The sequence below is a fragment of the Euleptes europaea genome, chromosome 3 (genome assembly GCF_029931775.1).
Source record: "Euleptes europaea isolate rEulEur1 chromosome 3, rEulEur1.hap1, whole genome shotgun sequence".
NCBI classification, from domain to species: Eukaryota; Metazoa; Chordata; class Lepidosauria; order Squamata; family Sphaerodactylidae; genus Euleptes; species Euleptes europaea.
In genome coordinates this window covers 37,358,081-37,385,141 of record NC_079314.1, presented here as the reverse complement: position 1 = coordinate 37,385,141, position 27,061 = coordinate 37,358,081, and the positions used below count along the sequence as shown (strand labels likewise).

The 27,061-nt window shown below is 48.7% G+C and overlaps 2 protein-coding genes across 2 annotated transcripts in view; both read right to left on the bottom strand.

Annotated features, from left to right (window-relative positions):
* The window catches only part of E2F2 (E2F transcription factor 2), a 35,323-nt gene extending 17,361 nt beyond the window's left edge, over positions 1-17,962 (bottom strand). Inside the window, exon 1 of the mRNA XM_056847074.1 lies at positions 17,678-17,962. Within this exon, the coding sequence (XP_056703052.1) occupies positions 17,678-17,962 (285 nt within the window). The remainder of the gene's footprint in view (positions 1-17,677) is intronic.
* A 1,263-nt stretch (positions 17,963-19,225) lies between these two features.
* Positions 19,226-27,061, bottom strand: part of CATSPER4 (cation channel sperm associated 4) — a 32,444-nt gene continuing 24,608 nt past the window's right edge. Inside the window, exon 13 of the mRNA XM_056846451.1 lies at positions 19,226-19,414. Coding sequence (XP_056702429.1) covers positions 19,226-19,414 — 189 coding nt within the window. The remainder of the gene's footprint in view (positions 19,415-27,061) is intronic.

The following is a 27,061-nucleotide window of genomic DNA, read 5'->3' as shown; positions in this document are numbered from 1 at the left end:
AAATTCAGAAACCACAGCAGCTACAAGGCAACAGAAGCCAAAAAGGGAGCGTTTGCATAATTTATGCCCTGGAAGAAGTATTTATTCCAGGAACTTGCTGCTGCTTATCCATTGTGGGCAGCAACCGAAGGGGGTGGTGTGTCACGGCCATATGTATTGGCCTATGGAAGAAGGGCACGGCAAGCTGGAGCTCTATATAAAGAAAGGCCAACAGGAAAAATAAAGAAAAAAGACACAGCAGCCCAAGGCCAGCTATCACTTCCTGCCCACTTCCTGCCTTGCGGCAAGCCTGCTCCCGAGGCGTCTGCCACTCTCCTCAAGTGCTTCCTGCTAAGTGCCAGCTCGTACAGACCAGCCATAGCGGCGGCAGGAAACTGGGCAGGCCAGCACTGAAGGAAAGCAAGCAGAACTGTGAAGTTTCCAGAAATGTTGAAGCCGTCAGGAAAAACAAAAAGGGCCAGGGGCGGGGGGAGAGCCAAAAATGTCGAACAAACTTGAAATACATGTACTGCTGACTTTCTTATCACCCTTAAACTTATTTTCCTGCTTTAACCCCACGGTGCGCTCTCAAAGACCCGACATGCCTTCAGAAACCAACGCTTTCTTTAAACACACCGCTCCATTAACACACCCGACTTCCACGGCAAGAATTCATTCCAAAGGTTAAACTGATACTCAGTAAATAAATGAACGCCACTTTCTGCCGAACTGACATCATAAGCAGTCTCTTGCTTTAAACAAACGCGGGCAATTATGTTATTCCAGGCCTCAATGCATGAAAAGGGCAAGCGGGAATGGCAAATCGAGGCTGAACCGCAGCAGTCGTGGTGAAGCCTCCACCACTGATTGGCTTGAACCAGTATGATGGCATGGAATGGTCACGAATATTCCAACCGGTGAAGGGGGGAAAGGTGGCTCATTGGCGACAGCCCAACTTACGAGGGACGGAAAGTTGCCAGTGTGACTGGGATTAAAACTTCACACAGGCCTTACAGAAAGAAGTGGCTTGGGGGAGGGGGGGCAGCCAAGGATCAGAAAGAAATCTCGAGAAGCAAGTAAGCTAAAGGGAGAGGGATCCCAGCGGAAGGAAGAGTACACAATAGGCATGTTGAGAAACAGGAACTATAAGAGAAAAGGTTAGGCAGAGGAAGTTTGAGTTGCCAAGCAGACAAATATTCAGAACTATGAGTAGTAACCCTGGTTGGCCACTGTGTGAACAAACTGCTGGACTTGATGGGCCTTGGTCTGATCCAGCATGGCTTTTCTTATGTTCTTAACCCTAAGGCCATTTATGCCTGAAAGGTTTTGCCTTGGATTTGCCACTCTCTAGATGCACATTTTCCCCATCCGAATTCTGAAAACTCAAAAAGAAGCCTCCCGTGCAGAGTTTTGAGAATTCAGATGGGGAAAATGTGCATCTAGAGCAGCAAATCCAAATAAGCCTCCCATGCGTAAGTGGCCTAAGACAGCCAATGCTGAATTTCTGAAGCTCACACTGTACAAATACGGTACATGACAACAGTCCAGACAGAGATTGCAGAGCTGTGACAGGAGGAAAATGGCCCTATCAGAGATTTCAAAAGGAGTGAACATCAGCAGAAGTGGAATACGCAGAGGGAAGATTAACGTTCAAGGTAGTCAAAGAAGGCTGAGACAACATAGAAGAGAGAGCAGACAGTCACCTATGAGGTTCACACAGGATGGGGCCCCACATCACTTTGACGGCAGTTAAGAGTCAACCGACTGAAAAATGCTTGCCTGGCACCAATAAGAGAGCTGTTAGCAACGGCGACCACATGCAAAGAAGCGGGCTGGGGGCTGGGGTTTGCAGCTGCACAGAAAAGAAAACTTCACCCAGCACAACAGTCTTCAGCCCTGCACAGAGAGCCACACCCACCAAAATTCTCTCCCCCTTTGGGAACGATGACCTATTTTTCCATTGGGTCAGCCTTCAGGCTGAAGATGCTCTCTAAAGTTCGAAGGGATTATTGAGTTGTACCCCTAACTGTTTGGTCCTCCAGTTTCATGACAAAGAGAGTCTATACAGCAAAATAATTCCTTGCACCATTCGATTTTTTAGTTTTTATATATACACACACACATATACATATATATATAAAAGGCTGGAGAAACAGTACAATGTTAGGGCGTTTGTCCTAGATCTGGGAAACCCAGGTCTGAATCCCCTTCTCTGCTAACAGGAACAGCTCCCTGCCCTCCTCTAAGTGACAGCCCTTCAAATACTTAAAGAGAGCAATCATGTCCCCCCTCAACCTCCTCTACTCCAGACTAAACATTCCCATCTCCCTCAGCCTTTCCTCATAGGGATTGGTCTCCAGGGCCCTGATCATCCTCGCCGCTCTCCTCTGCATCCACTCCATTCTGTCCACATCCTTTTTGAAGTGAGGCCTCCAGGACTGCACACAATACTCTAGGCTCAACCTGACCAATGTAGTGTACAGAGGGACTATGACATCTTGTGATTTGGATGTTATGCCTCTGTTGATACATCCCAAGATCGCATTAGTTTCTTTTGTTGCTGCATCACACTGGTTGCTCATATTTAATTTATGGTCCACCTGTACCCCAAGATCTTGTTCACACACACTGCTACCCAGATCCAGTATGCAGATGTAGAACTCTGCACTTATCCTTGTTGAATTGCATCTTGTTCACATCTGCCCACTTTTCCAGTGTGTTCAGATCTCGTTGAATTCTATCTCTATCTTCTGGGGTGTTTGGTGCTCCTCCCAATTTGGTGTCATCTGCAAATTTAATGAGTAGTAACTCCACACCATCATCTAGATCATTTATAAAAATATTGAAAAGTACCGAGCCCAGAACCATGCCCTGTGACACCCCACTGGACACCTCTCTCTAGTCAGATGAAATGCTGCTGACAACTTGAGTGCGGTTCTCCAACCAGCTCCCTATCCACCTAACTATCCTAGCGTCCAGTCCAAAGTCAGTAGTGGCAGAGGAGCCTGGACCCACGCCAGGCTTGGCAATGGGGGGGATATGGGACCCCCCACAAGACTCCCCCCCCCACTGAGAAATGAGGAGGAAATCTGGCAATGAGGAGGGAAGGATTCCCCCCCCCCGGCAAGTATCACGGGTCTCCACCTGTCTATACTAATAGCCAGGTCGGCCAAATCTGAGGATACTTAAATCCGGTGACTGGAGCCGTGAACGGACAAGACAGACCTTTCTACAACTCTGAAAAACACCTGAGATTTGTGGAAAAATCTGAAATCTAAAAAAATACACTGGGGCTTAAAAAAACCCAAAATGATTTTTAAAAGCACCTGTAGCTTTAAAAAACAGAAGTCGTCAGTGGCTATTGCTAGGCAACCACAGTATTCTAGGTTGGTTTCAGTCAGTAAAAGGCGGTGGGAGGGGCAGGCCCTTTTCAGGGCTGTCTTGGCTTTTGAGAGAGAGCTCATCGGGTCAGGCCAGGCAACAACCACTGGGTGACTTGCTACCACCCGACTTGCATGACTCACCTAGGCCTTGCTACTGTTCAACAGCAGCCACTCTATGAAAGCCAGTGTAGTGTAGCAGCTAGTGTTTCAGAGTAGGGTCTGGGAGTTCTGTATTTAAATCAGCTCATTAGGTGATATAGGGTGAGTCACTTACTTTCAGCCTAACCTACCTCACAGTGCTGTTGTGAGGATAAAAAGGAGAAGCAAAAAATGCAAGCTGCTTTGGTCCCCTCTGTGGAGAAAGGTAAGGCATAAATGAAGTAAATAAATAATAAATACAGCTGAAGATGGGAGGCAGATAAAAGGTAAGGTGGCGAATGGCTGAGAAGGAGAGAATGAGGCAGGGAGAGGATATGGGGGGTTGACAGGAAGAAGGAAAGAGGGCGAAGAAGGGGATACAGGGGAAAGTAAGGTACCTCCCCCACAAGTCCTAGAGGATTCCCTACCATGCAATTAGTCCTGGCCCAGTGGCCAGCACCACACATCTGGGCCATAGTTTCCCTAGGGAGAGGCTGCTGTGGGGGAGAGAGGGAAAGCTGAAGACACACGGCCAGATAAATGTAGGTTTGCTATTGGGTGGAAAGAAGGAAACTGGAAATGGGGAGAGGCTATGGGGGCTTTCAAGTAAGGGAAAGAGGAAATAGTGGGGGAGGGGGAAATAAGTTGCCTCCCACAAGTCTTTGAGGGTTCCTGCTTGTCATATTCTAACAGCAAAGTCAGCCAAATCTGAAGATAGTTAAATCTGGAGACTAGACCCATGAAGGGCCAAGACAGATCTTTCGACAAACCTGAAAAGAATCCCAGGTTTGCAAGAATAAAAATAAATCTGAAATTAAAAAAAAACACGGGAGGGGAAGGTTAAAAAACCCAAAATGATAAAAGGAGCAAGCGTGTATAGCTTTAAGAAACTGAAGCCCTCAGTGGCTGTTGCTAGGCAACTACAGTATTCAAGGCTTGGCTTCAGTCAGGTGGAGGGAGCAACCTTCCCTGGAAACTGGTGGGAGGGCTGGGGGCAGGGACACAGGAGGTGCATGTTATGTCAGTGATGTTGCTACGTCGCTTCCGGGTAAAATTTGGAAGCGACATCGGTAGCTCTAGAAATCACTATGCCCTTCAGATCTTTTGTACAAACTACCATTTATCTCCAACTTCTAACACCTCACCAAGTTCCAGTCTTTTCACTAAGCTGTCCCAAGTGCTGGGCTCACACCACTCTTGAGCAGCTTCAGGAACAAAGGAGGCAGCAAGGAGGGAAGAGAAGCCCTGTTTCTCAAGACTGCAGAAGACCAGAGCATTGCAAACATATATATATATGTCCACTGCCATACCACGTGGATGCAGTGAGGGCCACTGGCATTCCCCCTCTTCCGCAAAGAGAGAAGGGGGTGCACTCGAGTCCCCCGGGGTGCCAGGATAGTGGGAAAGGACAAAAGGAAGTCCGGGAGCAGCTGTTTCGTCTGGCCCGCTGTAGCCCGAGCCGGTCATTTCCCAACCACCGGCGGGATTAGCCACTCGACAGCTGGCCAGACAAGCTGCTATATGGATAATGGAACAGAAAAAGGTTCGCGCCCCCCCTCCCTTACCGTCCTTTCAGCTTGACAGGCCCACAGCCAAAAGGGAAGGCAGTGAGAGGCAAGCACGAGGCCGCTCTGCCCCATAGCCTGCTGTAGCCGAGAAGGGGCGGGAAAGGAAGCAGGCTGCAGTGCCCCTTCCCGCGCCAGCAAGAAAGGAAAACTTTGAAAATTTTTATCAGGGGTGGGGGAGTGAGATTGGCTTCTGTTTCTTGCCTCCCATTTCTTCCTCTCTCCCCTCTCCCCAGCGTTTTCAACTGCAACATTATGCTTCCCACACAGCCTGAACCATACCAACATTCCTTGGCAATTTTCCTCCCATAACCCCTTGTGGGAGAAGCTAGGGGAAAACAGGTAGGCACAACCTCCCACTAGTGAAAAGACCCTCCCCCCTCCGTAGGTTCCCAGAAGGGAATGAGATTCCTTCTTCCAACTCACAGCCAAAAAAGAAAAATGGCCAACCCCAGCCCTCAGGGGGCACAGATAAAAGGACAATTTGGGGATCTATGCAGCAAAAGGGCTGTGCCACGCTCCAACCGTGCCCAGGCAGACAGGTCTTGCCCAGAACTCGCCCTCCCTCGACACACACACCTGCACAGGGCGTGGGAACCCTTCTGCTGGGTTATCACAGAACACCACGGCTTCAAGCGTACACACCCCATGCACAGGAAACAAGAGCTCCACAATGAAACAGCCACCTTACAACTGCCCCGGGGGGGGGGGGGGAGAAATCCTCCTGGACCAACCAAATCCTTAAGCCACTGCGGAGGCCCATTCATACATCCCGCTGCACAAAAGGTAATGTGGATGTAAAGCACACATGGTTATTGCACCAACAGAAAAAAGTCTCCAGTCAAATACAGCTATGTCACTGCACAATCCTATGCAAAGTTATTTCACTCCAGTTAGGGATGCCAGCCTCCAGGTGGGACCTGAGGATCCCCCAGAATTACAGCTCATCTCCAGACTACAGAGATCAGATCCCCTGGAGAAAATGGATGCCTTGGAGGATGGACTCTATGGCATTGTATCCCACTGAGGTCCCTGTCCTCTCCAGGCTCCATCCCCAAATCTCCAGGAGTTTCCCAACCTGGATCTGGCAATCCTAACTCCAATTCAATGGGTTTAGGTTGGAATAATCCCGCCTAGGATGGCACTGTTAGCCAGCTGCAGCTGAAAAAAATAAAGACAAGAATCTTGCAGCACTGTAAAGATTAACAGATTTGGGGCAGCAGAAGCTATCTGTGGGCCTCAGCCTACTTCTTCAGATGTGTGCCAACTGAGGAATAACAATGCCCTTGTGACCTGGGAGAAGTGAAAAGCCTCACCCACTTGACCATTTAGACCAGGTACAGAACAGCAGACTGAGTGTTGGACTCAGATCATAGGAAATCCAGGTTCAAATGCTCACTTCTGCCATGGAAACTGACTGGATGACCTTGAGCCGGACACATTCTCTCAGCCTAGACTATTTTTATTTATCTATTTACTTAAAACATTTATTAGTAGCTTTTCTACTTCATAGGAATTCAGGGCGGCTTATAATATAAACAGCAATAAAACAAAATAAAATACATAAATAAATATTAGAAACATTATACTGCACCTTTCTCCTCAATCAGGACCCAAAGCAGCGTACATCATTTCCTTCCCTCCATTTTATCCTCACAACAACCCTGCAAGGTAGGCTAGGCTGAGAATGTGACTGGTCCTAGGTCACCCAGCTAGCTTCTTTGGCAGAGTGAGGATTTGAACCTTGGTCTCTCAGATACTAATCCAGCCCTCAAACCACTACACCACACTGGCTGAATAATTTTTTGTGCCATCAAGTCACAGCTGACTCATGCTGACCCCATGGGGATTTCAAGGCAAGAGATGTTCAGAGGTGGTTTGCCATTGCCCGTCTCTGCGTCTTGACCCTGGACTTCATTGGTGGTCTCCCATCCAACTATTAACCAGGGCTGACCCTGTTTACCTTCTGAGATCTGATGAGATCTGGCTACCCTGGGCTATCCAGGGCAGGGGGAATTACCCCCATCTAATATAGCCATTATCCCCTATGTCATTCCAGTTTTTCCTCTAAAGTACTTCTAGTTTTCTTCTAAAGAACCAATTTCATTTTCAGATTACAAAATAATCCAAGAAGAAACAATGTTATCCACAAAGTTAAAACTAAGCTATTCAAGAAGAAAGTCAGCCATCCAAGCTACATCTCAAAAGTTGAATGGATTTTGCTAAACGGAGAATATAGCTACAGTTCTGCAGCTTTGTGTGTTGGGGGGGGGAGGCTTTTTCCTGAGAAGCTTCCATTTAAAAAGAAAGGTTTCTAGCCCTGGTGACTACAAGAAACATGTACGGTAGCTGAAGTCCCAGAACCCAGAAAAGCAGATAATTCCAGTTGTTAAAAAGAACATATTCATGGGCAATCCCCTTTAAATTGCTGGAAGCACAACTTGAACCTTTCCCTCCCTGCTACCAGAAGGGTTCCGCACTCTACTTGCCAAGTTAACAGTGGAGACAGCCCCACCCACAAGTTCTCCATGCAAGGCAGAGAAAACCCCTCCTCCAAATCCTCCAGCATGGCAGAACTAGATTTTGCTTTAATTTGTATTGGGCTTTTGCCAAAGCAACACGTCCCAATGTCCCCTCATCTCTCTCCCGCCACCCCAAGTCCTTCGGCATGGGCCTGGAAAGTTTTAACACAAAAGTGAAAGAAAGCCACAACTGTTTAAACACAACTTATGGGCATTAAGACAGGTCCATAAAACTTTGACGTCCAGCAACAGTTACTAACTTGGCATGGCCACTGCGTCAATTGCGTAGAGTCTGTTGTGGGTCCAAGCGCAAAATGTTGTTCAGTGCTTGAGCTAAGCTAGTCAGCCCAAGCCCAAACTGGTGTGTTACAGCACATCAGTTTTCTCTGGCAAAAACAGGGAGAAATCCAGATTCAATTTAACAAGTTAACTGAAACTATGCTTTACAATTATGCAGCCATCCGCTCAGCTTCTCGGATGCAACTGCCTAGTGCCTGAATCATTTAGCAATGGGTCTCCAGGACATAAAAAAACAAACCCTGAAGTTCTGCAACAACCCTTTTTATAGAGCACCCAAACGGTAACAAAGATATCCTGCCACAGAAGATGCATGGAAGATTAGCCAAAGGATGCCAGGCAAAGCTTAGATGTGCTTTGGCAGCTCTTTAATCAACAGCATTCACCGAGATGTGGGTCAGAAAGAACCACAGAAAGGTTATAACAGAGCAGGAAGTGGCAACACTGTGCCTAAACCCCACTTAAGGAAGCTTAGCCAAAGTTTATAACAAGGTGAGATATATTGGAAGGGTAGGTAGGATGCTAGAATAATCAGTATGCGAAAGGAAGGACAGGCAAATATTTTTCTAGGACTAAAGGGCTTCTCGTTAACAGCCTAATAGCCCAGCCTAGTCCAATCTCATCAGAGCTTGAAGCTAAGCCGGGTCAGCCACGGTCAATACTCAGCTGAGAGACCACCAAGGAAGACTGGGGTGGCTATGCAGAGGAGGGCAACAGCAAACCACCTCTGAATGTCTCTTGCCTTGAAACCCCCATGGTCTCCAGGGTCACCACGAATCAGTTGCAACTTGATGGTACATAATTATTAAAGGGTTACTGAGATATACTTTACAGAAAGGTAATGGGTCAGGAATGACCCAGTGCTTGCGCAGGGGACCTTTACCTTTTTAAGTTACAGAGGTAAACCGTTGCCAAAAATAAGATTTAGGCCGGTGCACTAAAATAATCACATGGAGTGCTTTTGTGTATATTGATTACTTATTGTAAGATCTCATCTGCCTCAGTTCTTAATAAAAGACTCACAACAGCCAGTATTTGGGCTCTGGAAACTTTATGGATTATTACAATCAGCACATCAATTATTAGTAATATTAACGTATCTTTTCAGTTATACAAATAGGGTTTTTGATACTGGCTCTGTGTTGAACACTCCCTCTGGATTTTGAGCAGTTTGACTCTTTAATTACCAAAGACTTCAGGCCCTTAGTTGAAAAAAACCCAGGAAAGAAGCCATGGTTTGGACTCCAAAGCAGGAACGCTGATCAGATGAAGGCACGGTGCTCCAAGCCATAGCTTACCTGCCTGTCTACGTGGAAGTTCAAACCTGGGCTTGGGTTCCAAAGGCTGGCTCCACAAACCACAATTTGGAACGATGCCCAAACAGAACACAAAGTGCAGCTGTAGCCACATCGACAGGGCTAAGGAGAGGTGCACACTGCACTTTCACAACATTGCAATCACACTGCCAACAAAAGTCAAAAGAGCTCCTCCTAAAACTTGTTTGAGATTCTCTGGTGTGGTCTACCCTGAAGCCCTTGCTGGGATTCTCTGGTCTGGACTAACATTTTAGCAACAGGCCAGCACACACACTTTAGAGCAATGGTTCTCAACCTGAGGGTCAGGACCCGCAAGGGGGGTCGTGAAGTGTTTTCTGGGGGGTCGCCGCCACTGTCCTGGGACAGCCCCCATCCCGGGCTGTCCAGGACTAACCCAGACGCCCTGTAACCCTGATCCGTCCGCGAGGGCAGGGAAGACCCCAAGCAGAGAGGTGAGGAACTGGCCGACCGACAGCCAGAAGGAGCCGGGCTGCAGAGACGTGGCGGCATGCCGCCGCACACCAGCTGTAGCCCCGCTGCTCAGCTGAGAGGAGGCTGGGCCAGCCCTGGGCGCGGTCACACCTGTGCCGGGCGGATGATGCGGCAGGATGTGTGGGAGGCCGAGGAAGCTTCCCTGGCTCGGCCAGTTCAGGTCTCGGAGGAGAAGAGGGCGGTCCCCCTTGAGGCCGCTACAGCCACGTTGTTTTTACTTTTAGCCGCGCTCGGGTGGGGCGGAAGCTTCAGCCTGGAATCCAAGTGCGCATGTCTGGAGTGTGGCTTCGCTTTTCTGCCCTGAGTCATCAGTTCCGCTCTGGCAAGGCCAAGGGGGAGAGAGTCGAGGTGCATGCGCAGTTCGGGATTTCCCCTTCGAGCGCGCAGGTTTGGTGAGGCGCAGAAGGAGCGGTGACTGGCGGAGGGGAGAAAAAGGCACGAAAAGTCTGAGCGGGATAAGCGGCCCTCGGCTGTTTCCTGGCCCTTCGCTCTCGTGAGGTGATTAAACGGAGCTCAGCTTTGAGGGATAACTGCAGTTCTGTGCACAAGCAGTGTCCCAGTCACAAGAGAGGGGGTTTCCTCGCGAGAGCCCCGGCCTGCTTGGAAGAGTTTTTGGGGAGAGAGGGGAGGACAAGGAACACAGTGCATGCTCAGAGGCACTCTTTCCTCCGTGCCAGGAAAGGTTGCCGCGCCACACAGTCACAGCCGCTGTGCAACAGGTGGTAGTACCGTTTGCTTGTTTGTTTTAAACTTTAAAATTTAAAGTAATTATATATATGGATACCCTGGACTGCCAAAAAACCAAATGTGTTTTCTTTATCCTATTGAAAATGTCATTTATGCAAATTTATGCAAATGTGACGAGGGTCGCAGGTTACTTGGCAATTGTAAAAGGGGGTCACAACTCGAAAAAGGTTGAAAACCACTGCTTTAGAGGATGACACAAAGAGTTTTACAGAGGTGGAAAAGGTTTGCCAAAGGAAATCTTGAGGGGGACTTAGACAACCATCTGCGTGTCAACTTGAGCAGCAGAAGGGGGGGGGATCACTACCATCATAGTAGCCCCCTATAGAGGGAGGATAGTTTGACTGCAATTTAAAGCACAGCTGCCCGGCAAGAAAGAGGAAAGCGGGCACAACAGTAAGGCTGTCGTTTAAACCCAGGCAGCCCCACAGAAGGCTCCGCTGCTCAGCCAGAACAGGAATTCCAAGGACTGGAAAGAGAAAGCAAAAAGGGACAGCCTTGGGGGGGGGGGGTGCTCATAGCAAAGTCCACACCTGTTCAAAGGCGTCAGCAAACAGGAGGGAAGATCCTGAAACCAGAGATATGATTCAGCCCTTGGGAGGACAGAGGGTTATAGCAGAAGCTGGCATTATTCCCAGGACTTCGCTGGGTGGTGGTAGGGCGGGGGGGAAGAGCCTCCAGGCCTGCCTGCCAATTAGGATCACTGGCCAGAGTCTTTGGCAGAAGTTCCAACAGGAGCCAACCCAGAAAAGCTGCTGCTAGGGAGCAGGCCACGCTGAGAAGAGTATCCAGAGAAGGCCACAACGAGAAGAGTATCCAGGGCAGGCCACACCGAGAAGAGTATCCAGAGCAGCACCAGCTTTTGAGGTGCTACCAGCTACTTGTCTGGTTGCAGAAGAATGAGCAGAAAATGAGTGCCAAGCCAACCAAAGCCATTGCTCTTCCCCTAGAGCCAAGGAGAGTGTTCAGGGGTCAGCCCAGCTGAGCCTCCTCTGAAGATCAAGAGAGATGGTCTTGCCAGAATTCAGGTGCTACTTTGGGAAGGAACTCTTTGGGGTTGTCATCTCCCCCCAGCACTTCTACCAACAAGGGACAACCAGTCAGAGGAGGGAAGAGGAGGAATAGTCATTTCTCCACAATGAATTCAAAGCTGCTGAGTTAGATGATTACCATCCACTGCACTATGATATTCTAACTCTAAAACTGAGGATTGGTGAAGCGGTGGTGTCAGACCACAGCTCGCCATTCTGCAAACAAGCCTTGGACCCACACTTCTGCTGGAACGCCATTCCTTCCACCCCTGGTTGGCACAAACCACAGCTTGCCTGCAGACTTAGTATCGGAAACCACGGCTTCTTCCACAACAGGAGGATTCTCTAAACTGCTCTCATTCCTGCTGTGAATGCAGAGGCATTCACAACGGAGCTTCCACAAGGAACACATGAAGCTGCATTATACTGAATCAGACCCTTGGTCCATCAAAGTCAGTATTGTCTGCTCAGACCGGCTGCGGCTCTCCAGGGTCTCAGGCTGAGGTCTTTCACATCACCTACTTGCCTAGCCCCTTTAACCGGAGATGCCGAGGATTTAACCTGGGACCTTCTGCATGCCAAGCAGAGGCTCTACCGCTGAGCCACAGCCCCTCCCAACTGATATGGGAACAGGCAAAGCAGTGCCATTATCCTGCATGCATTTGAATTTTATTCTTGGTTTTTTTCCTGCCCATATGTATTTGCTGATTTTTTTGCTGCCATGTTCCTATTGTCTTATCACTAATAGTAATAGGTATAGTTTGGAAAAGAAAGTTTATTCTGGGGATAAAGTATTTAAAATCGGGGAAGGCACCAGGTCCCGACGGTATCACAGCTAAATATTACAAATGCTTCATAGAACAGGTTACATCACCATTACAAACAATAATGAATGAAACACTAACCACTAAAATCATCCCAGATTCCTGGCAAGAAGCATTTATTACACTTATCCCAAAGGAAGGTAACAATTTGACCTTGCCATCTTCCTGCAGGCCGATTTCACTCAACACAGACTATAAAATATTCACTTCAATCCTTACCAATAGACTAAAATACTGTGCAGCTAATTTGATTCATGAAGACCAAACCGGCTTCATGCCAAAAAGACACATGAGAGAGAACATAAGATTCGTACTTAATGCAAGAGAGGTGGTCCGGTGCTGGGCTGAGAAATTTGCATTCATCTTTGTTGACGCCGAAAAGGCGTTCGACAATATCTCATGGGAATTCATGACTCAGGTCCTCTGAAGTTTTATTGGGAATTTTACCAAATGGGTATCTAGCATCTATAGTAGCCAGACAGCAAAATTATTAATAAATGGAAGAATAACAGAAAACATAAAAATCGAGAAAGGTACGAGGCAGGGGTGTCCGCTTTCTCCTCTACTTTTTAATCTAGCTCTTGAAATCTTAGCTAATAAAATACGGCAAAACCCTAAAATTAAAGGTTTGATCATAGGAGAAGAGGAGTTCAAAATACGAAGTTATGCGGACGATGTACTGTTAACAATCTTGGAGCCACATAAACTACTAGGATATCTAACGGAAGAGATATTGAACTATGGATCAATGTCAGGATATAGAATCAATAAAACAAAAACGAAGATATCTCTGGAATCTCTTACTCCCGAGGAGGAGGTAGAAGTAGAAAAGAAATCAGGATGTAAAATAACCAAAGACCCAATTAGATACCTTGGAATATATATCCCTAGAAAAAATGAGAACCTATTCGATTTAAATTACGGGAAAGTCTGGTAAAATATTTCTAAAGATTTACAAAGATGGTCCAAACTACAAACATCTTGGATGGGGAGGATAGCAACAGTTAAATGAACGTGCTCCCCAGAATAAACTTTCTTTTCCAAACTATACCTATTACTATTAGTGGTAGCAACCCCCTTTGAGTATCAGTGCCTTACTCATTAAGTATCACAATCATATGGAAACTACTGCCCTGTCATACAGGACGCTGAAGCTCCAAGCCACACGACGAGCTCCTTCTCCTCCTATGGAATGAGCAGGGAATACTGCCTTGCAGATCAGAATGCCAGAACTTAAACCTGCCCCCCTCCCCTCCCTCCAAGCTGATTCGCCAGCATGGTGTAGTGGTTAAGAGTGGTGGATTCTGATCTGGAGAACCGGGTTTGATTCCCCACTCCTCCACATGAGCGGAGGCTAATCTGGTGAACTGGATTTGTTTCCCCGCTCCTACACATGAAGCCATCTGGGTGACCCTGGGCTATTCACAGCTCTCTCAGCCCCACCTACCTCACAGGGTGTCTGTTGTGGGGAGGGGAAGGTGATCGTAAGCTGGTTTGATTCTCCCTTAACCAGTAGAGAAAGTCGGCATATAAAAGCCAACTCTTCTTCTTCCTCACCTATATCACAGGATCTTATTTCAGGGCTTATTCAAGAGATCCTGCACCATTCATGCCTACCGTGTCTGGTTTCCTTTGGCAGGATCCTCTCTCAACCCATTAACAGCAGAGATGCACATGCCTGCTTTACAAAAGAAAGGTGAATCTGAAACAACTGCAGGAGAGGCAGCTGTGCACATTTTGATCACTTTATTTTAACACACAAACAAGCGCAAACTTAATGCTCCCATCCTTGTTTGGCACAGCAGACAAGCACTCCTCGCTCTCTAAATATTCAGTGGGCAGGAGGGATGGGAAGGAGCTACCCTGCTCACCACCAATGAGGTCACAAGACCTGCCCAAAGAGGTGACTGCAACACTTCCAGTCCACACAGCATTCAGCATCACACCAGAACTGCTACAAGGGTGAAAGAGAGGAGAAGAGGGAAGAGAATGTTTTCCCAGCGTTAAGACAAATAAAAGTCAATTCACGCAGCTTGCAGAATGAAGGGCTTGAATACAGCACTGCGCCAACTTCAGATTGCAGGTGGAGATGAATCTTTTCTTTTAGTGTTCTGCTGCATTAAGAAGAAGAGTTGGTTTTTATATGCTGACTTTCTCTACCACTTAAGGGAGACTCAAACTGGCTTACAATCCCCTTCCCCCTCCCCACACCAGACACCCTGTGAGGCAGGTGGGGCTGAGAGAGCATGACTAGCCCAAGATCACACAGCTGGCTTCATGTGTAGGAGTGGGGAAACCAACCCAGTTCACCAGATTAGCCTCCGCCACTCATGTGGAGAAGTGGGGAATCAAACCCGGTTCTCCAGAGTCCACCACTCCAAGCCACCACTCTTAACCACTACAACATGCTGGCTCCCAACATGTTGCGAAACTGGCAGGAATTTTCAGTAAAGTTCCCTTTGGGATGTGCTCGGTTACAGCATGTGCAAGCCCTTTCAATGTTGGAGGGGGGGGCAGTCAAAAATATGACCTTCCCCATCTACAGTCTAAAGTGGTACAGTCCTTAATCTATCACCCAACCTGCATAGCGCATAGAACAGCTCTAAGAAACAACCAGCTTCTGAGCCTGGACATCTATATACTCCAGCCACTGAGCGACAGCTGCACAGAGCGCAACTGCCAGGGTTGAAGAGGCCCTTGCCACTTTTCCATGTTGCTAAATGGGGGGTTACGCTTCCACCCATTGCATTATTTTTGATAGCCTGCTGAAGGGTTCTCTTCCCTAGAACTTCTCCCTAGGTGGAGAAGGGTTCTCCCTAGGTGCTGAAGAGTTCCCTCCCCTAAAAACTTCTCCCTAGGTGGAGGGTGGCAGTGGTAATTCAACACATGCTCAGGGCTACTCTTAGTTCGTGTATTCCATAGCCGATCACCAAAACTGAGGCGATGTTTTCGATTTCAGACCTCACACAAACTGAGACACAATACATCTTCCTTGCAGAGAAATCAGAATGCGAACAGGTACAACCCTGTCCAAGCCTCCACCTCCCCCATAACTAAAATAAAGGTAAAGGGAGTCCCCCGTGCATTCCTGACCCATGGGGTGACGTCACATCCTGACGCTTCCTAGGCAGACTGTGTTTGTGGGGTGGTTTGCCAGTGCCTTCCCCAGTTGTCTACACTTTACCCCCAGCAAGCTGGGGACTCATTTTACCGACTTCAGAAGGATGGAAGACTGAGTCAACCTTGAGCCGGCTACCTGAACCCGACTTCCGTCGGGCTTGAACTCAGGTCGTAAGCAGAGCTTTTGACTGCAGTACTGCAGCTTTCCACTCTGCGCCATGGGGCTCTGTCATAACTATATCATGTCAAAAAAGAATCTGAAACCCATGCAAGTCTAATGTATCAGGTAATTTATTTACTTAATTTATAGCCCACCTTCCTCGCTCTTTCTGCCAGGCAAGCACCTAGGGCCACTTTACACCCAAAGCAGTGACACAGAGGCCATTCACTTGGCAGATATTACCTGGCATCAGCAATTCTGCAATGCCAATTGCAAAACCATGTCTAAATGCAAGAGAGGCTTTGGGTGGCCCAGTCCTCGGGATGCCCTCAGCACAGATTACAACAGCAGCTCACAATTGCGCACCGTAAGGAATATGTTATTATGTAAAAGGACCCTGTAAATCCAAAGGGTGCATTCAAAGAGGAGAATGCCTTCTGTGCCTCTTCATGAGTCCCTGCATTTAGTATGCCTCCTTCAAATTAGCCTCTACTGGGCAATTCTGGACCATGCCTGCTTGGGGCATGGAAGGACCATGGCTCAGTGGCAGAGCATCTGCTTGGCATGCAGAAGATCCCAGGTTCAATCCCCGGCATCTCCAGTTAAAGGGACCAGGCAAGTAGGTGATGTGAAAGACCTCTAGCTGAGACCCTGGAGAGCCACTGCCAGTCTGAGTAGATAATACTGACTGATGGACCAAGGGTCTGATTCAGTATAAGGCAGCTTCATGCGTTCACCCACAACACGGACACAACGAGCCACTCTCACTGAAGGTGGCCTGTCATGCCACAGCATGAGTTACTGTTCAAGATGCTCAGGACGCCTATGCCTCCTGACTGGAAGAATTCATTGCAAAAGGAAATCTTTCCAGGTATCCTAGTGAAATTATAGCCAGGAGCCATTGCCATGTGGTAGAGTACATGTAGTGGTCTCAGGTTTTGAACACATGAACCTGTCTTATACTGAATCAGACCCTTGGTCCATCAAAGTCAGTCTTGTCTACTCAGACCGGCAGCGGCTCCCCAGGATCTCAGGTAGAGGTCTTTCCCATCACCTACTTGCCTAGTCCCTTTAACTGGAGATGCCGGGGACTGAACCTGGGACCTCCTGCATGCCAAACAGATGCTCTACCACTGAGCCACAGCCCCACTCCATTGTAATCCCTGCCAACATGGAGGATCCAAGGAAACAGCTGTTGGGAAGAATTTCTTTGCTTGGGACCCTGGACAGTCATTGCCTGAGTAAACAACACTACAATGGATGAACCCATGGTCTGACTGGGTATCTTCATATATACTATTCTAATTTTAAACATGGAGGCATAGTTTGGTAAACACAACCAGATAAAATTAATCTCAACAAGCACAGAGTCAAAACTCTCAGTCTTTGCTCCTTGCTCAGCATAGTAGCACAAAATTCCTGCATTTCAGAATACCCCAATCATCACTTCTAAATAAACACCCTTTTCCAGAAGGGTTGTGAGGCCTAGGTGTGCCAAGACACACGCCTGAGCTACTGCATCAGATAAGGCTCTGCCAACACAAATCAGGATTGGGGGGGGGGAGAGAAACTGGGTTGGACAGAGAAGATGGTATTCCCTTCTCCCCAAGATACAAATCCAGGGGGAAATGTATCAAAGCTCCATTGCAACAGAGAATCACGTGGCCCGAAAATTCTTCCCCCTTCCCATCTAGAGTTAAGGTCTTCTTTCCTTGGACTTTTTTTTTTTTTTAACAGATGGCATCTCTTATGATTTTCAGTAATCACTGTTGCAATGTTTTTTGAAAAAGGAAGCAGATACCAGCTTTGCAGGCTAAAAGTACAGGGAAGTGGAGAATTGCACATACCAGTGTATTGAGATTCATCTATACACACAAACACCATGCCATGCTACACTTCCCCTAGCCACCGCCTCCCTAGCTTTTCATACAGTAGTCAACAGTTTTGCTAGGAAGCTATTACCTGGCCTTGGCACCTCCAGATACAACCAAGCACCACACGCAAAACCCAACACACAATGAAACACATGCTAAAGGAGGAGCAATGGTTTGAGAAGAGAATTGGGTGGGTGGGGGGACACACAGAGAAGGGAATGAAACATATTACCGGTAATTTTCCAGTGGAGGCCGATCGCATGGTTTTGATTTCAGGTCCATGGGGGGTGGCATACAAGCAGCTGCCCCTAGGCAAGGGGGCTACCACAGCTGTCTGGGGGTACACCTGAGTGAAATAGGTCGCCGGCAGGGCCCGCATCTGCGGACTGCTAAGATTACAGGCTGCCAGATCTGCAGAGGTGATCACGGGGATGGCTTTCTTTTGCTGGGGCGGGGGAGCGATGGAGGGGGGCCCCCTCCCTGGGGCGGAAGGCCCTACTTTGGGGATCCTCAGCATGGCCACGACTAAAAAAGGTGCCCAAGGAAGGAGCAGAGGGTTTCAGAACCAATTTGGGATTCTTCTTGAGAGGTGTGCTGGGGAAAGGGCTCTTAGCCATTTAAAGCTGCCATAGGGGCGAACGCAGGGATCAGCCCCCCCAATGCAATTTTCTTTTTTAAACGCCTAATTCATTTTCACGAGGCAAATGGGGGAGGGGAGGGGGCTCGGAGGGGAGGAATCGCCGCACGCAGCCCCGTCCCTCTTTTCATCTAAGCAAGTTTCCAAAGTCCCTTTTTTTTCGGAATGAAGGAGCCATAGGGCTGCCAGACCCCAATTCCCCCCACCCAAGCTGCTTAATTGCCCACGTTCTTTTAAAGGAAAGAACAGCAAAAAGAAAAAAGGACAGGGGTTCTTAAATGTCGCCGGAGCACCAACTTTTTTTATTCCAAATATTTCAAAGGCTCCCCCACCCCCGGTCCCAAATTAATTCTATGCTGGGGCTGGGAGGCCAGCTTTACCAATCGCCTTGAACCATCCCCTCCCCCAAGCTTTTGTGGCTGGGAAACTGCAGCCGGGGGACGGCAGACAAAAGCCGGGTGGGTGGGTAAAAGCCCCCACCCCCCGAAATCTCCAACCCGGCCCTGCTCCGGGGCCCCTTGGCTCTAGACCCCCGGGGAGGAAGGGTTCGGGAGAAGCACCCTGGGAGGCGCTGAGCACCCAGCCCGGGCCCTGGATCCTATCGGGGCCCTGCTGCCTTCCCTAGAGCTCTCCGCCTTGCAATGCTGGCTCCGGCTGCTCCTTGGGGCTCCCCGCTGACCCGCTGCAAGGTTTCCGGGCAGTGCCAGGGGCGGCTGGAGCAAGGATGGATCCGGATTGGGACAAGAGAGGACCCGATGGCTGCCCAGCCCTTTCTCTTTCCGTTCCTCCTTCTCTCGCTTTTTTTTTTTTAAGCGCCAAACTACGTGCCGCGAAATTCGGATCTCCCGCGGAAAACCGGGCGCTCCGATTGGCCGCCGCGACCCCAGCCCGTCCCCGCCCACCGGATTTGATACATTTCGCAGGGAGAGGGGCGCGACCGGAGGTTCTGCTCTTAAAGGGGAAGCGGCGTGCGGCTCGCGCGCTCCGCCTGGCTCGCGCGGGCCTCCTCTCCTCCTGCACCCTCCCGTCGGGGGGAATGGGCGTGGCCATGCAAATGTTGACCCTGGGAGAGTCGGCTGCACGCCTTTTGGGCTGGATCTTAAAGCGGCCGGGAGAGAGGCAGCGAGAGTTCCCTTGGCGAGATCACGGGGGACGGCGTTCGCACGTGTGCGTCTGTGTCGCCTTGCCCACGAGGGATGGATGAGCGTCTTTGGGGAAGCGTCCTTTTTCCTTCCGAGCCGCCAGCCCGTTTAAGCGGCCGATCGGAAGAGAGCGACATGCTTTCTCCCCATCTGCGGTCGCTGAACAAAGGCAGCTGGCTGGAGTCGTCCGCTGATGGGGGTGGGGGACGATGGGAGAGAAAAAATGTCACCTCCAACGCAGCATTCCCCTAGTTACCAGTTTGGCAGTGCTGGAGGGGGAGGAGATCAGAGAGAGTGTGTAGCACCAGCCCTCTCCTATTGCTTTCCCTCTAGCTACTAGCATTAAGGTATACTGCCTGTGAACATGAAGGTTCTGTTTCGTTCATTAGGCATTTTATATCACATGCAGTGCATTTCATTGTTGCTCCACTTTTCCCACATTGGGGACATAAGAGAAGAAGAAGAGTTGGTTTTTATATGCCGACTTTCTCTAACACTTAAGGGAGACTCAAACCAGCTTACAATCACTTTCCCCTCCCCACAACAGACACCCTGTAAGGTAGGTGGGGCTGAGAGTGTGTGACTAGCCCAAGGTCACCCAGCTGGCTTCCTGTGTAGGAGCGGGGAAACAAATCCGGTTCACCAGATTAGCCTCCGCTGCTCATGTGGAGGAGTGGGGAATCAAACTCTGTTCTCCAGATCAGTCTCCACTGCTCCAAACCACCTCTCTTAACCACTACACCACGCTTACAGATCAGAGGAGCATGCCTATTACGTGCTGAGGAACACAGGCAGGAAATGCTGCTGCAGTTGTCTTCTTTGTGGGCTTAGAATTGATGGGCCTTGGTCTGATCCAGCATGGCTTTTCTTGTGTACAACATTTCCCCCATTTTCACTCTATCCTTACATCAACTCTGTGAGATGGGTTAGGCTGAGAGTGTGTGACTGACCCAGGGTCACTGAACTGGTTTTTGTGGTAGGGCGGGGATTAGAACCTGGGCCTCCCAGTTCTTTGCCCAACACTAAACACCACATAGTCTGGCTCTTTCATATAACATCAGCCACCCCCCATCACTTTTCCCCTAGCCAATGGTACTGAGGTTTATTGCCTCTGAACATGGAGGTTCCATTTACTGTGCATTCCTGAGGGGAATGCCTGCACTGGGCTTAGGAGGCAACACAGCAGTGCTGCCTCCTAAGGAGGTCTTGACCCTGCCAAAACCTCTGCCCAGCACCAAAAATCCATGCAACCCTCATAGGGTTGCCACCTAAAAGGTGGCGTATCTCAGCCAAAAAAAGGGGTGTTCCCAAGCCGTAACGGCTTAAGAGGCTGCCTGACGGCGGCCCCGCCCCCAAGCTGGTGCTGTAACACCCCGGGAACGCCTCCCGGGATGCCACCGTGGCCTTTGCTGGTGTCCGGACACCAGTGGAAGGCTCCATCGGCGGCCTGGCCTGGCGCTGCTGTGGCAGCGGCCGGTGACCAGCGTCCAGGCCTTCACACTGGTGTTGGGGCCACAAACACCAGCGTATGCTGCCCAGATGCCGGCGCTGTGGGCCCTCGCGCCGGTGCAGGCCTTCACCGGCCTCCAGAGGACTTTCGTCCTGGCCGCTGGCATAGCTCAGGAATGCGCGGTTAGTCACCATCATATATTGTGAGAAAAAGTATTGTCATCTGGAGATCAGCTGTAATTCCAGGAGCTCTCCAGCCCCCCACCTGGAGGTAGGCAGCCCTAGTTCCCATGGGGGAAATGGCTGCCTTGGAGGGTGGAGTCTGTGGTATTATACCCTTCTGAGGTCCCTCCCCTTTTCAAACCCCACCCTCCCCAGGCTTCACCCCCCAAATGTCCAGGTATTTCCTAACCTGGAGTTGATAATCCTATCTTCCAACCCTACAGCAAACCAACCTTTATCTGCCCCTCTGCCTTAAGCTTTCCCTCTCCCCTGCCTCCAGCAACCTCTGTCTAGGAAAACTGTGGTCCAGTTTTGTGATGCTTGCCACTGGGCCAGGCCCATTTGCATAGTAGGGAACTCTCCAGGACTTGTGGGGTGGCAGCTCATTTTTACTCTTTCCCCCTCCCCATAGTATTTTCTTTTCCCCTTCCCCTGGCACCCCCCCCCATATCCTCTTCCCTTCCTCTGCATCATTCTCTTTCTCAGCCATTCACCAACCTACCTTTTCTCTACCTCCCATCTTCAGCTATATTTATTATTTACTTCATTTTACCCCACCTTTCTCCATAGTGGGGACCAAAGAAGCTTACATTATTTTCCTCTCCTCCCTTTTATCTGCACAACAACCCTATGAGGTAGGTTAGGCTGAAAGTATGTGACTGTCCAAATCACCCTGTGAGTTTCCACAACAAGTTGAGAATTCGAACCTGGGCCTCTCAGACCCTATTCTGAAGCTCTAACTGCTACACACTGGGGAGGGGCTGTGGCTCAGTTTGTAGAGCATCTGCTTGGCATGCAGAAGGTCCCAGGTTCAATCCCCGGCATCTCCAGTTAAAGGGATTAGGCAAGTAGGTGATGTGAAAGACCTCTCCCTGAGACCCTGGAGAGCCGCTGCCGGTCTGAGTAGACAATACTGACTTTGATGGACCAAGGGTCTGATTCAGTATAAGGCAGGTTCATGTGCTTTCATAGGGTGGCTTCTGTTGAACAGTGGCAAGCAGTCAGGCTTAGCTGAGTTCTGCAAGTTGGATGGTATCAAGTCCCCCAGATGATGCCACCAGACCTAGTAGTTCTCCCAGAATTACAACTGAACTCTGAACAACAGAGGGGGCCCCCCCAGAGAAAATGGCTGCTCTGGAGGGTGGACTCTATGGCATTATGTCCAGCTGAGGCCCCTCTCTTCCCCAAACCCAGCTCCACAGGCTCCACCTCAAAATCTTCAGGAATTTTCCAACCTGGAGCTGGTAACCCTAACCAGGCCTGGCCCCAATAAGTCCTCCCTCAAATGCTAAAATAGCCCTGTAAAGGGCTCTGCCCCCTCCCCCTGCCTTTTACTGACAGAACCGAGCCTGGAATCTATCGATATCAAGCAACAGTCACAGAGGGAATCTGTTGCTTAAAGCTATAGGCACTCCTTTTATCATTTTGGGTTTTTTTAACCTCCCCCCAATGTAATTTCACATTTTTCTGCAAATCAGGGGTCCTTTTCAGGTTTGTAGAAAGATCTATCTTGCCTGTTCACAGCTCCAGTTAACGAGATTAATCTGGCCAACTTCAGTATTATCATATAGATAAGCGTCAAGCAGATCACTCACCCTTACTCTTTGACCTGATAACAGAAGCTTTGAGCTCTAGCAGCCAGCAGTGAAAGTGCTGACTCTCCCTTCCAGGAAAAGTATTGAGATCTTCAGAGGCCTACACCTTCACCAATTATAAAGCATTCCAGTGGCAGACTAGGCAGTGTGAGAAAAACAAGTCTTGGCTCTTGGATTGCTCTACCAGGTCAACCTTTAGTTGCTAGCACTGTTGGGCAATTAGCTGGAGTCCAGGGACCATCAGTCCATTAGACCCATGACTAGGTGCCTGTCCAAATCTATGAGAGATTTCTGCCAGGAAGCTATGAAATTTAGTTGCTCCAGAAAATGAGTGGGGATAGTTCTGTTCCAAGTAGAGCACTGCTGGATCTTTCAGAGATTACTTTTAGTTCTGAACCCAGCTGTGTACGCTGCCTGTGCGTGCAGCTGCCAACAGAGGAGCTGGTCTGCCTTCTTGGGAGCCCACATTCTGCCATTTTCTTCTTTTAGGGGTCTCCCACTTAAGTCAGCCAAAAGTCCTCAGTTGCTCAGGAGCTCAGACGTAACAGCAACCACCTTTGTAAATGTAGAAAGTTGGTCAGCCTTCTGCTACCACTCCTTCCTAGAGCAGGGGTACTTTCTCTGCCTGAGATGCTAGAGAGCTGCTGCTAGTCAGAATAAGAGAATTCTGAGCTCAATAGAGCAGTGGCATGGCTTGCTTGAAGCTGCTTTCTACCACATCTGCCCGATGGTCTTTTGGAGTGGCTAGCAGCCATTCTCCAGGGTCACAGGCAGAGATCTTTCACACCATCTATTATCTGATCCTTTTCTTATAACTGGAGATGCTGGGGATCAAACCTAGGACCTTCTGCTTGCAAAGTAGATATTCTATCCCAAGCCACGGCTTTATTGTAAAGCAACTTCTGGTGTGAGAGCTCTTGTAGTTAGAGCGTCCAGCGAAGATCATGGTTCAAATCCTCAATGGCCCATGAAGCTTAGGCAGTCCCCAATAACACCCATCTACTTCACAGGGTTGTTGTGAGGATGAAATGGGGGAGAGGAGAACCCCTGTATACTCCACTGAGAGCCTTAGAAGGTGGACAGGATAAAAATGCAATATGCAGAAGTGCAGTAACACACTTAATTAATTAAAAGGAGTGAAAAATTGAATTTTGAGTCTTACTCAAGAAAGATACAGTGGCGCCCCATATACCTGGGTTTTTCCTTATCACAGAAAAAGACATTTGAAGATTCCGCAAAGAGTCTAAGATTCTTCATGGAAAATTGGCAAGATAGCAAAATAACATTTTTATAGGTCTAATAAAACAAATTACAGGATTGTCCCAATCTCATCACTCCACTTGTAAATATTAAATAAACTATATGAACATCATACTTAATCATTTAACTAAAAACATTGTTTAATGTCAGCTGGCTGTTCTCTGACTAGAATGACACCAGCACCCCCTACTGGCTGGTTCTGTGCACAACATTTTTGTGTCAGAAATCTCAAAATAGAAATACATATTTACAAGCAGAGGGCCCGCAAAGAATTGCAGGGGGCATCTCATTCCTCTGACTTTTTATCATCCCTGGCAGTCCCTATACTCTTGTAGTAAGGAGGCCAGAGGAGAGGCCAGAGTACAGCCATCTTGGGATTAGAGGCTAAACTAGAGAAATTTCATTACTTTGCCCTTTGTTCTTTGTTTCAAGAAAAAGAATGTGCTGGTTTATCAAAGTCTAGCAAGCTGCAAAGAATGTGGTTGCCTTGAGAAGACACATAATGCATTAGACACTAGTTGGAACTTGCTGAAAGGGGAGGGGCAAATTGCACACAAACAGCATAACTGCTTATTGTTAGATCAAAATCATCTGTAAAATGCATGATCTTGCCCATGGACATAAGGATGTATGTGTGTGTTTATAATAGATAAGCAAATATGGGTAAAAGTCTTGGTAAACATGTGATCCTCTTTGTGAACGTTGTATTAAAGACCAAAGAGGGTGTGTGCGCGTTGGAATTCTGGTGTTTAAAACCCTGACTTCATCTTCATTTGAATAAAGCAATTTTTAAAAATAAATATTTTTCTCTATCTCTGGGAGTCCAACTGGTTGTATAAATTGGGAGTAATACACACGCCAGGCACAAGAGCCATTTGGGCAACACCTTCTCCCCTTTTCCTGCTTCCTTATTTCCTTCCCACCCACCAGCCAATCTACCTTTATCTCCATCCCTCATGTTACAACCCCCCCCCAGCAGCATCTCCCTGGAAAAAGTCTGGCTGAGTTGTATGGTGGCCACTGACACCAGGCTGGGCTGGGCCCATGTGTAGTGTCTGGTGCAGCCAACACCAGGCCAGGCTGGGCCCAGTTTCATGATGTCCAAGGCCAGGCTGGGCCCAACTGTGTAGTGTTTGCTGCTGCCAACAGACCAGGCTGGCTTTAATTGTGTGGCCATCACTAGGCCAGACCCAATTTGTGTGGGCAGTAAGTCTCTGGTGGTTGCTACTGAGCCTGTCCCTGGCAAATCCTTCTTTATCAGGGAACATGAAAGAGGAAGGGAACAGGTCCTTTTCCAGGGCTATTTTGTCCTCCAAGTTACAGAAACCCACGGCTTGGAAGGCTCAGCAATATTGTTGTGGTTGATTAGCAACCAAATGGCCACTGAGCGGTCAGTGGGCATTCTTAAAGCTACAGGAGTTATTATTTTGGGGGATTTTAGTATCCCCAACATATATTTTTTAGAGTTCAGATGTTTCTGCAAACCTGGGACTTTGTTCAGGTGTGTAGAAAATCCTCCCATCTGTCCCCAGCCCCATTTTGCATATTTATTGATCCAAACCCTGGCATGGTTCAGAATTAATTATATGATATTAGTATAAATAGACATCAAAATATATGTAAGAACTTTGAACAAGCAACACTAAAAGTGCCTTCTAATCTTTCTAGCACAACTTGTACATGTATTGATTATTGTAAAGGTACAGGGGGGAGGAAAGGGGTCCCATGGCCAGTCTTTCTTCCACTCCACCAGCCAGAAATGTTCCTAAGGCCACCATTTAATTATGGACCGAGACTGACTCTATCGATGGCCTGCACAGGCTCTTTGGTTCAAGAGAAGCCTTTTATCAGAAACACTTCATTGACTCTCCTCCAACTGAATGGCAAAAGTGATATGTACTTTCCAGGATGTATGGGAATGAATGGGGAGGAAGGGGTAGCTCAGTTTGACTAGGGAGCTGACACAGCTCTTCCCTTAGCACAGCATTCTTATCCATAGTAAGGGCCCCCTGCCCAAGGTTGCTTTTTGATGCCGAACTGTACACGGGGAATCTGAACTCAGATCCCCAGCCAACTACACTCCCAACCCTACTTTGCATGACTTCCCGTTTCCCTGCTCCGTCCAGTATTACCTTCTCTGCTCTTGTTCTCCGTTCTCTTATTACGCTTCCTGCCTCCTTCCCCTTCCATCAGATACGCTCCAACCCCTCCTCCGCTGCCTTCCACCACTTCCTGTCCCCACTTTACAGATTCCTTCTGTGGTGTCACACATGGTTCTGGTTCCTTCCTCATGGGGACAAATCCCCATCACGCTCTTATTGCCGCTGCAAATGCAGAGGCATTCACAGTGGTGACAAATTTCCACACAGGGGTATTGCTCGCAGTATTTGCCCCCCAATTCCCCCCTCAGCTGTATACATGCTACCAATTTTTTAAAAAATGGTATAAAGCACTCTGGCTAGTAATGAGTTTTAAAAAATCAAAAAGCCCATCAGTGGAGGGAGGGAGGGAGGGAAGGGATGGCATGAAGGGAACTGGTGCCAGATGTGGGCAGGGAAGGGCATTGCCCCATCTCCAAAGTACACCGGCCCATGAACACACACATGAACACATGAAGCGGCCTTATACTGAACTGGACCCTTGGTCCATTGGAGTCAATATTGTCTACTCAGACTGGCAGCGGCTCTCCAGGGTCTCAGGCAGAGGTCTTTCAGAGCACCTACTGCCTGGGCCTTTTAACTGGAGATGCCAGGGACTGAACCTGGGACCTTCCGCATGCCAAGCAAATGCTCTACCTCTGAGCCATGGCCCCCTCCTCATCTCCAAACCTGCTTTGGCATGGTCTTTCAAAAAAGATTATTCCAAAGCAGGTTGGGGAAAGCCTGCAGCGGAGCCAGGGGAAACCTGTCAGGTCAAGGAGTGCTATGCAGGACCCCCCACCCCTGACCACTGTGGTGTGGGGGGAAATGCAGAGCTAAACTTTCAGGTTGAAGCAACTGCTATGAAGTGAATCAGGGGAAAGGGTTCACTGGGTCTTAAAAAAGGATAGAATTCTTGTTGCCCAGACAGAGGACATGTATACCCCCGGTGATTACCATACACGGCCCCTACACACAGGGTACCTGCGATTTTCTCCATGGGAATTACTACTGCGTAGGCAACAAGTAACACATACTGCAGCCCTAACAAGGGTGCTTAGGATAAATTGAAGTCCTCAGTGGAGGATCTTCTACCTTTTCATTCCCATTTGTATGTCAATGACAAACGGCCAGCTAGGACCGGCGGGCAGAATCACGAGACGGCAGAAGACA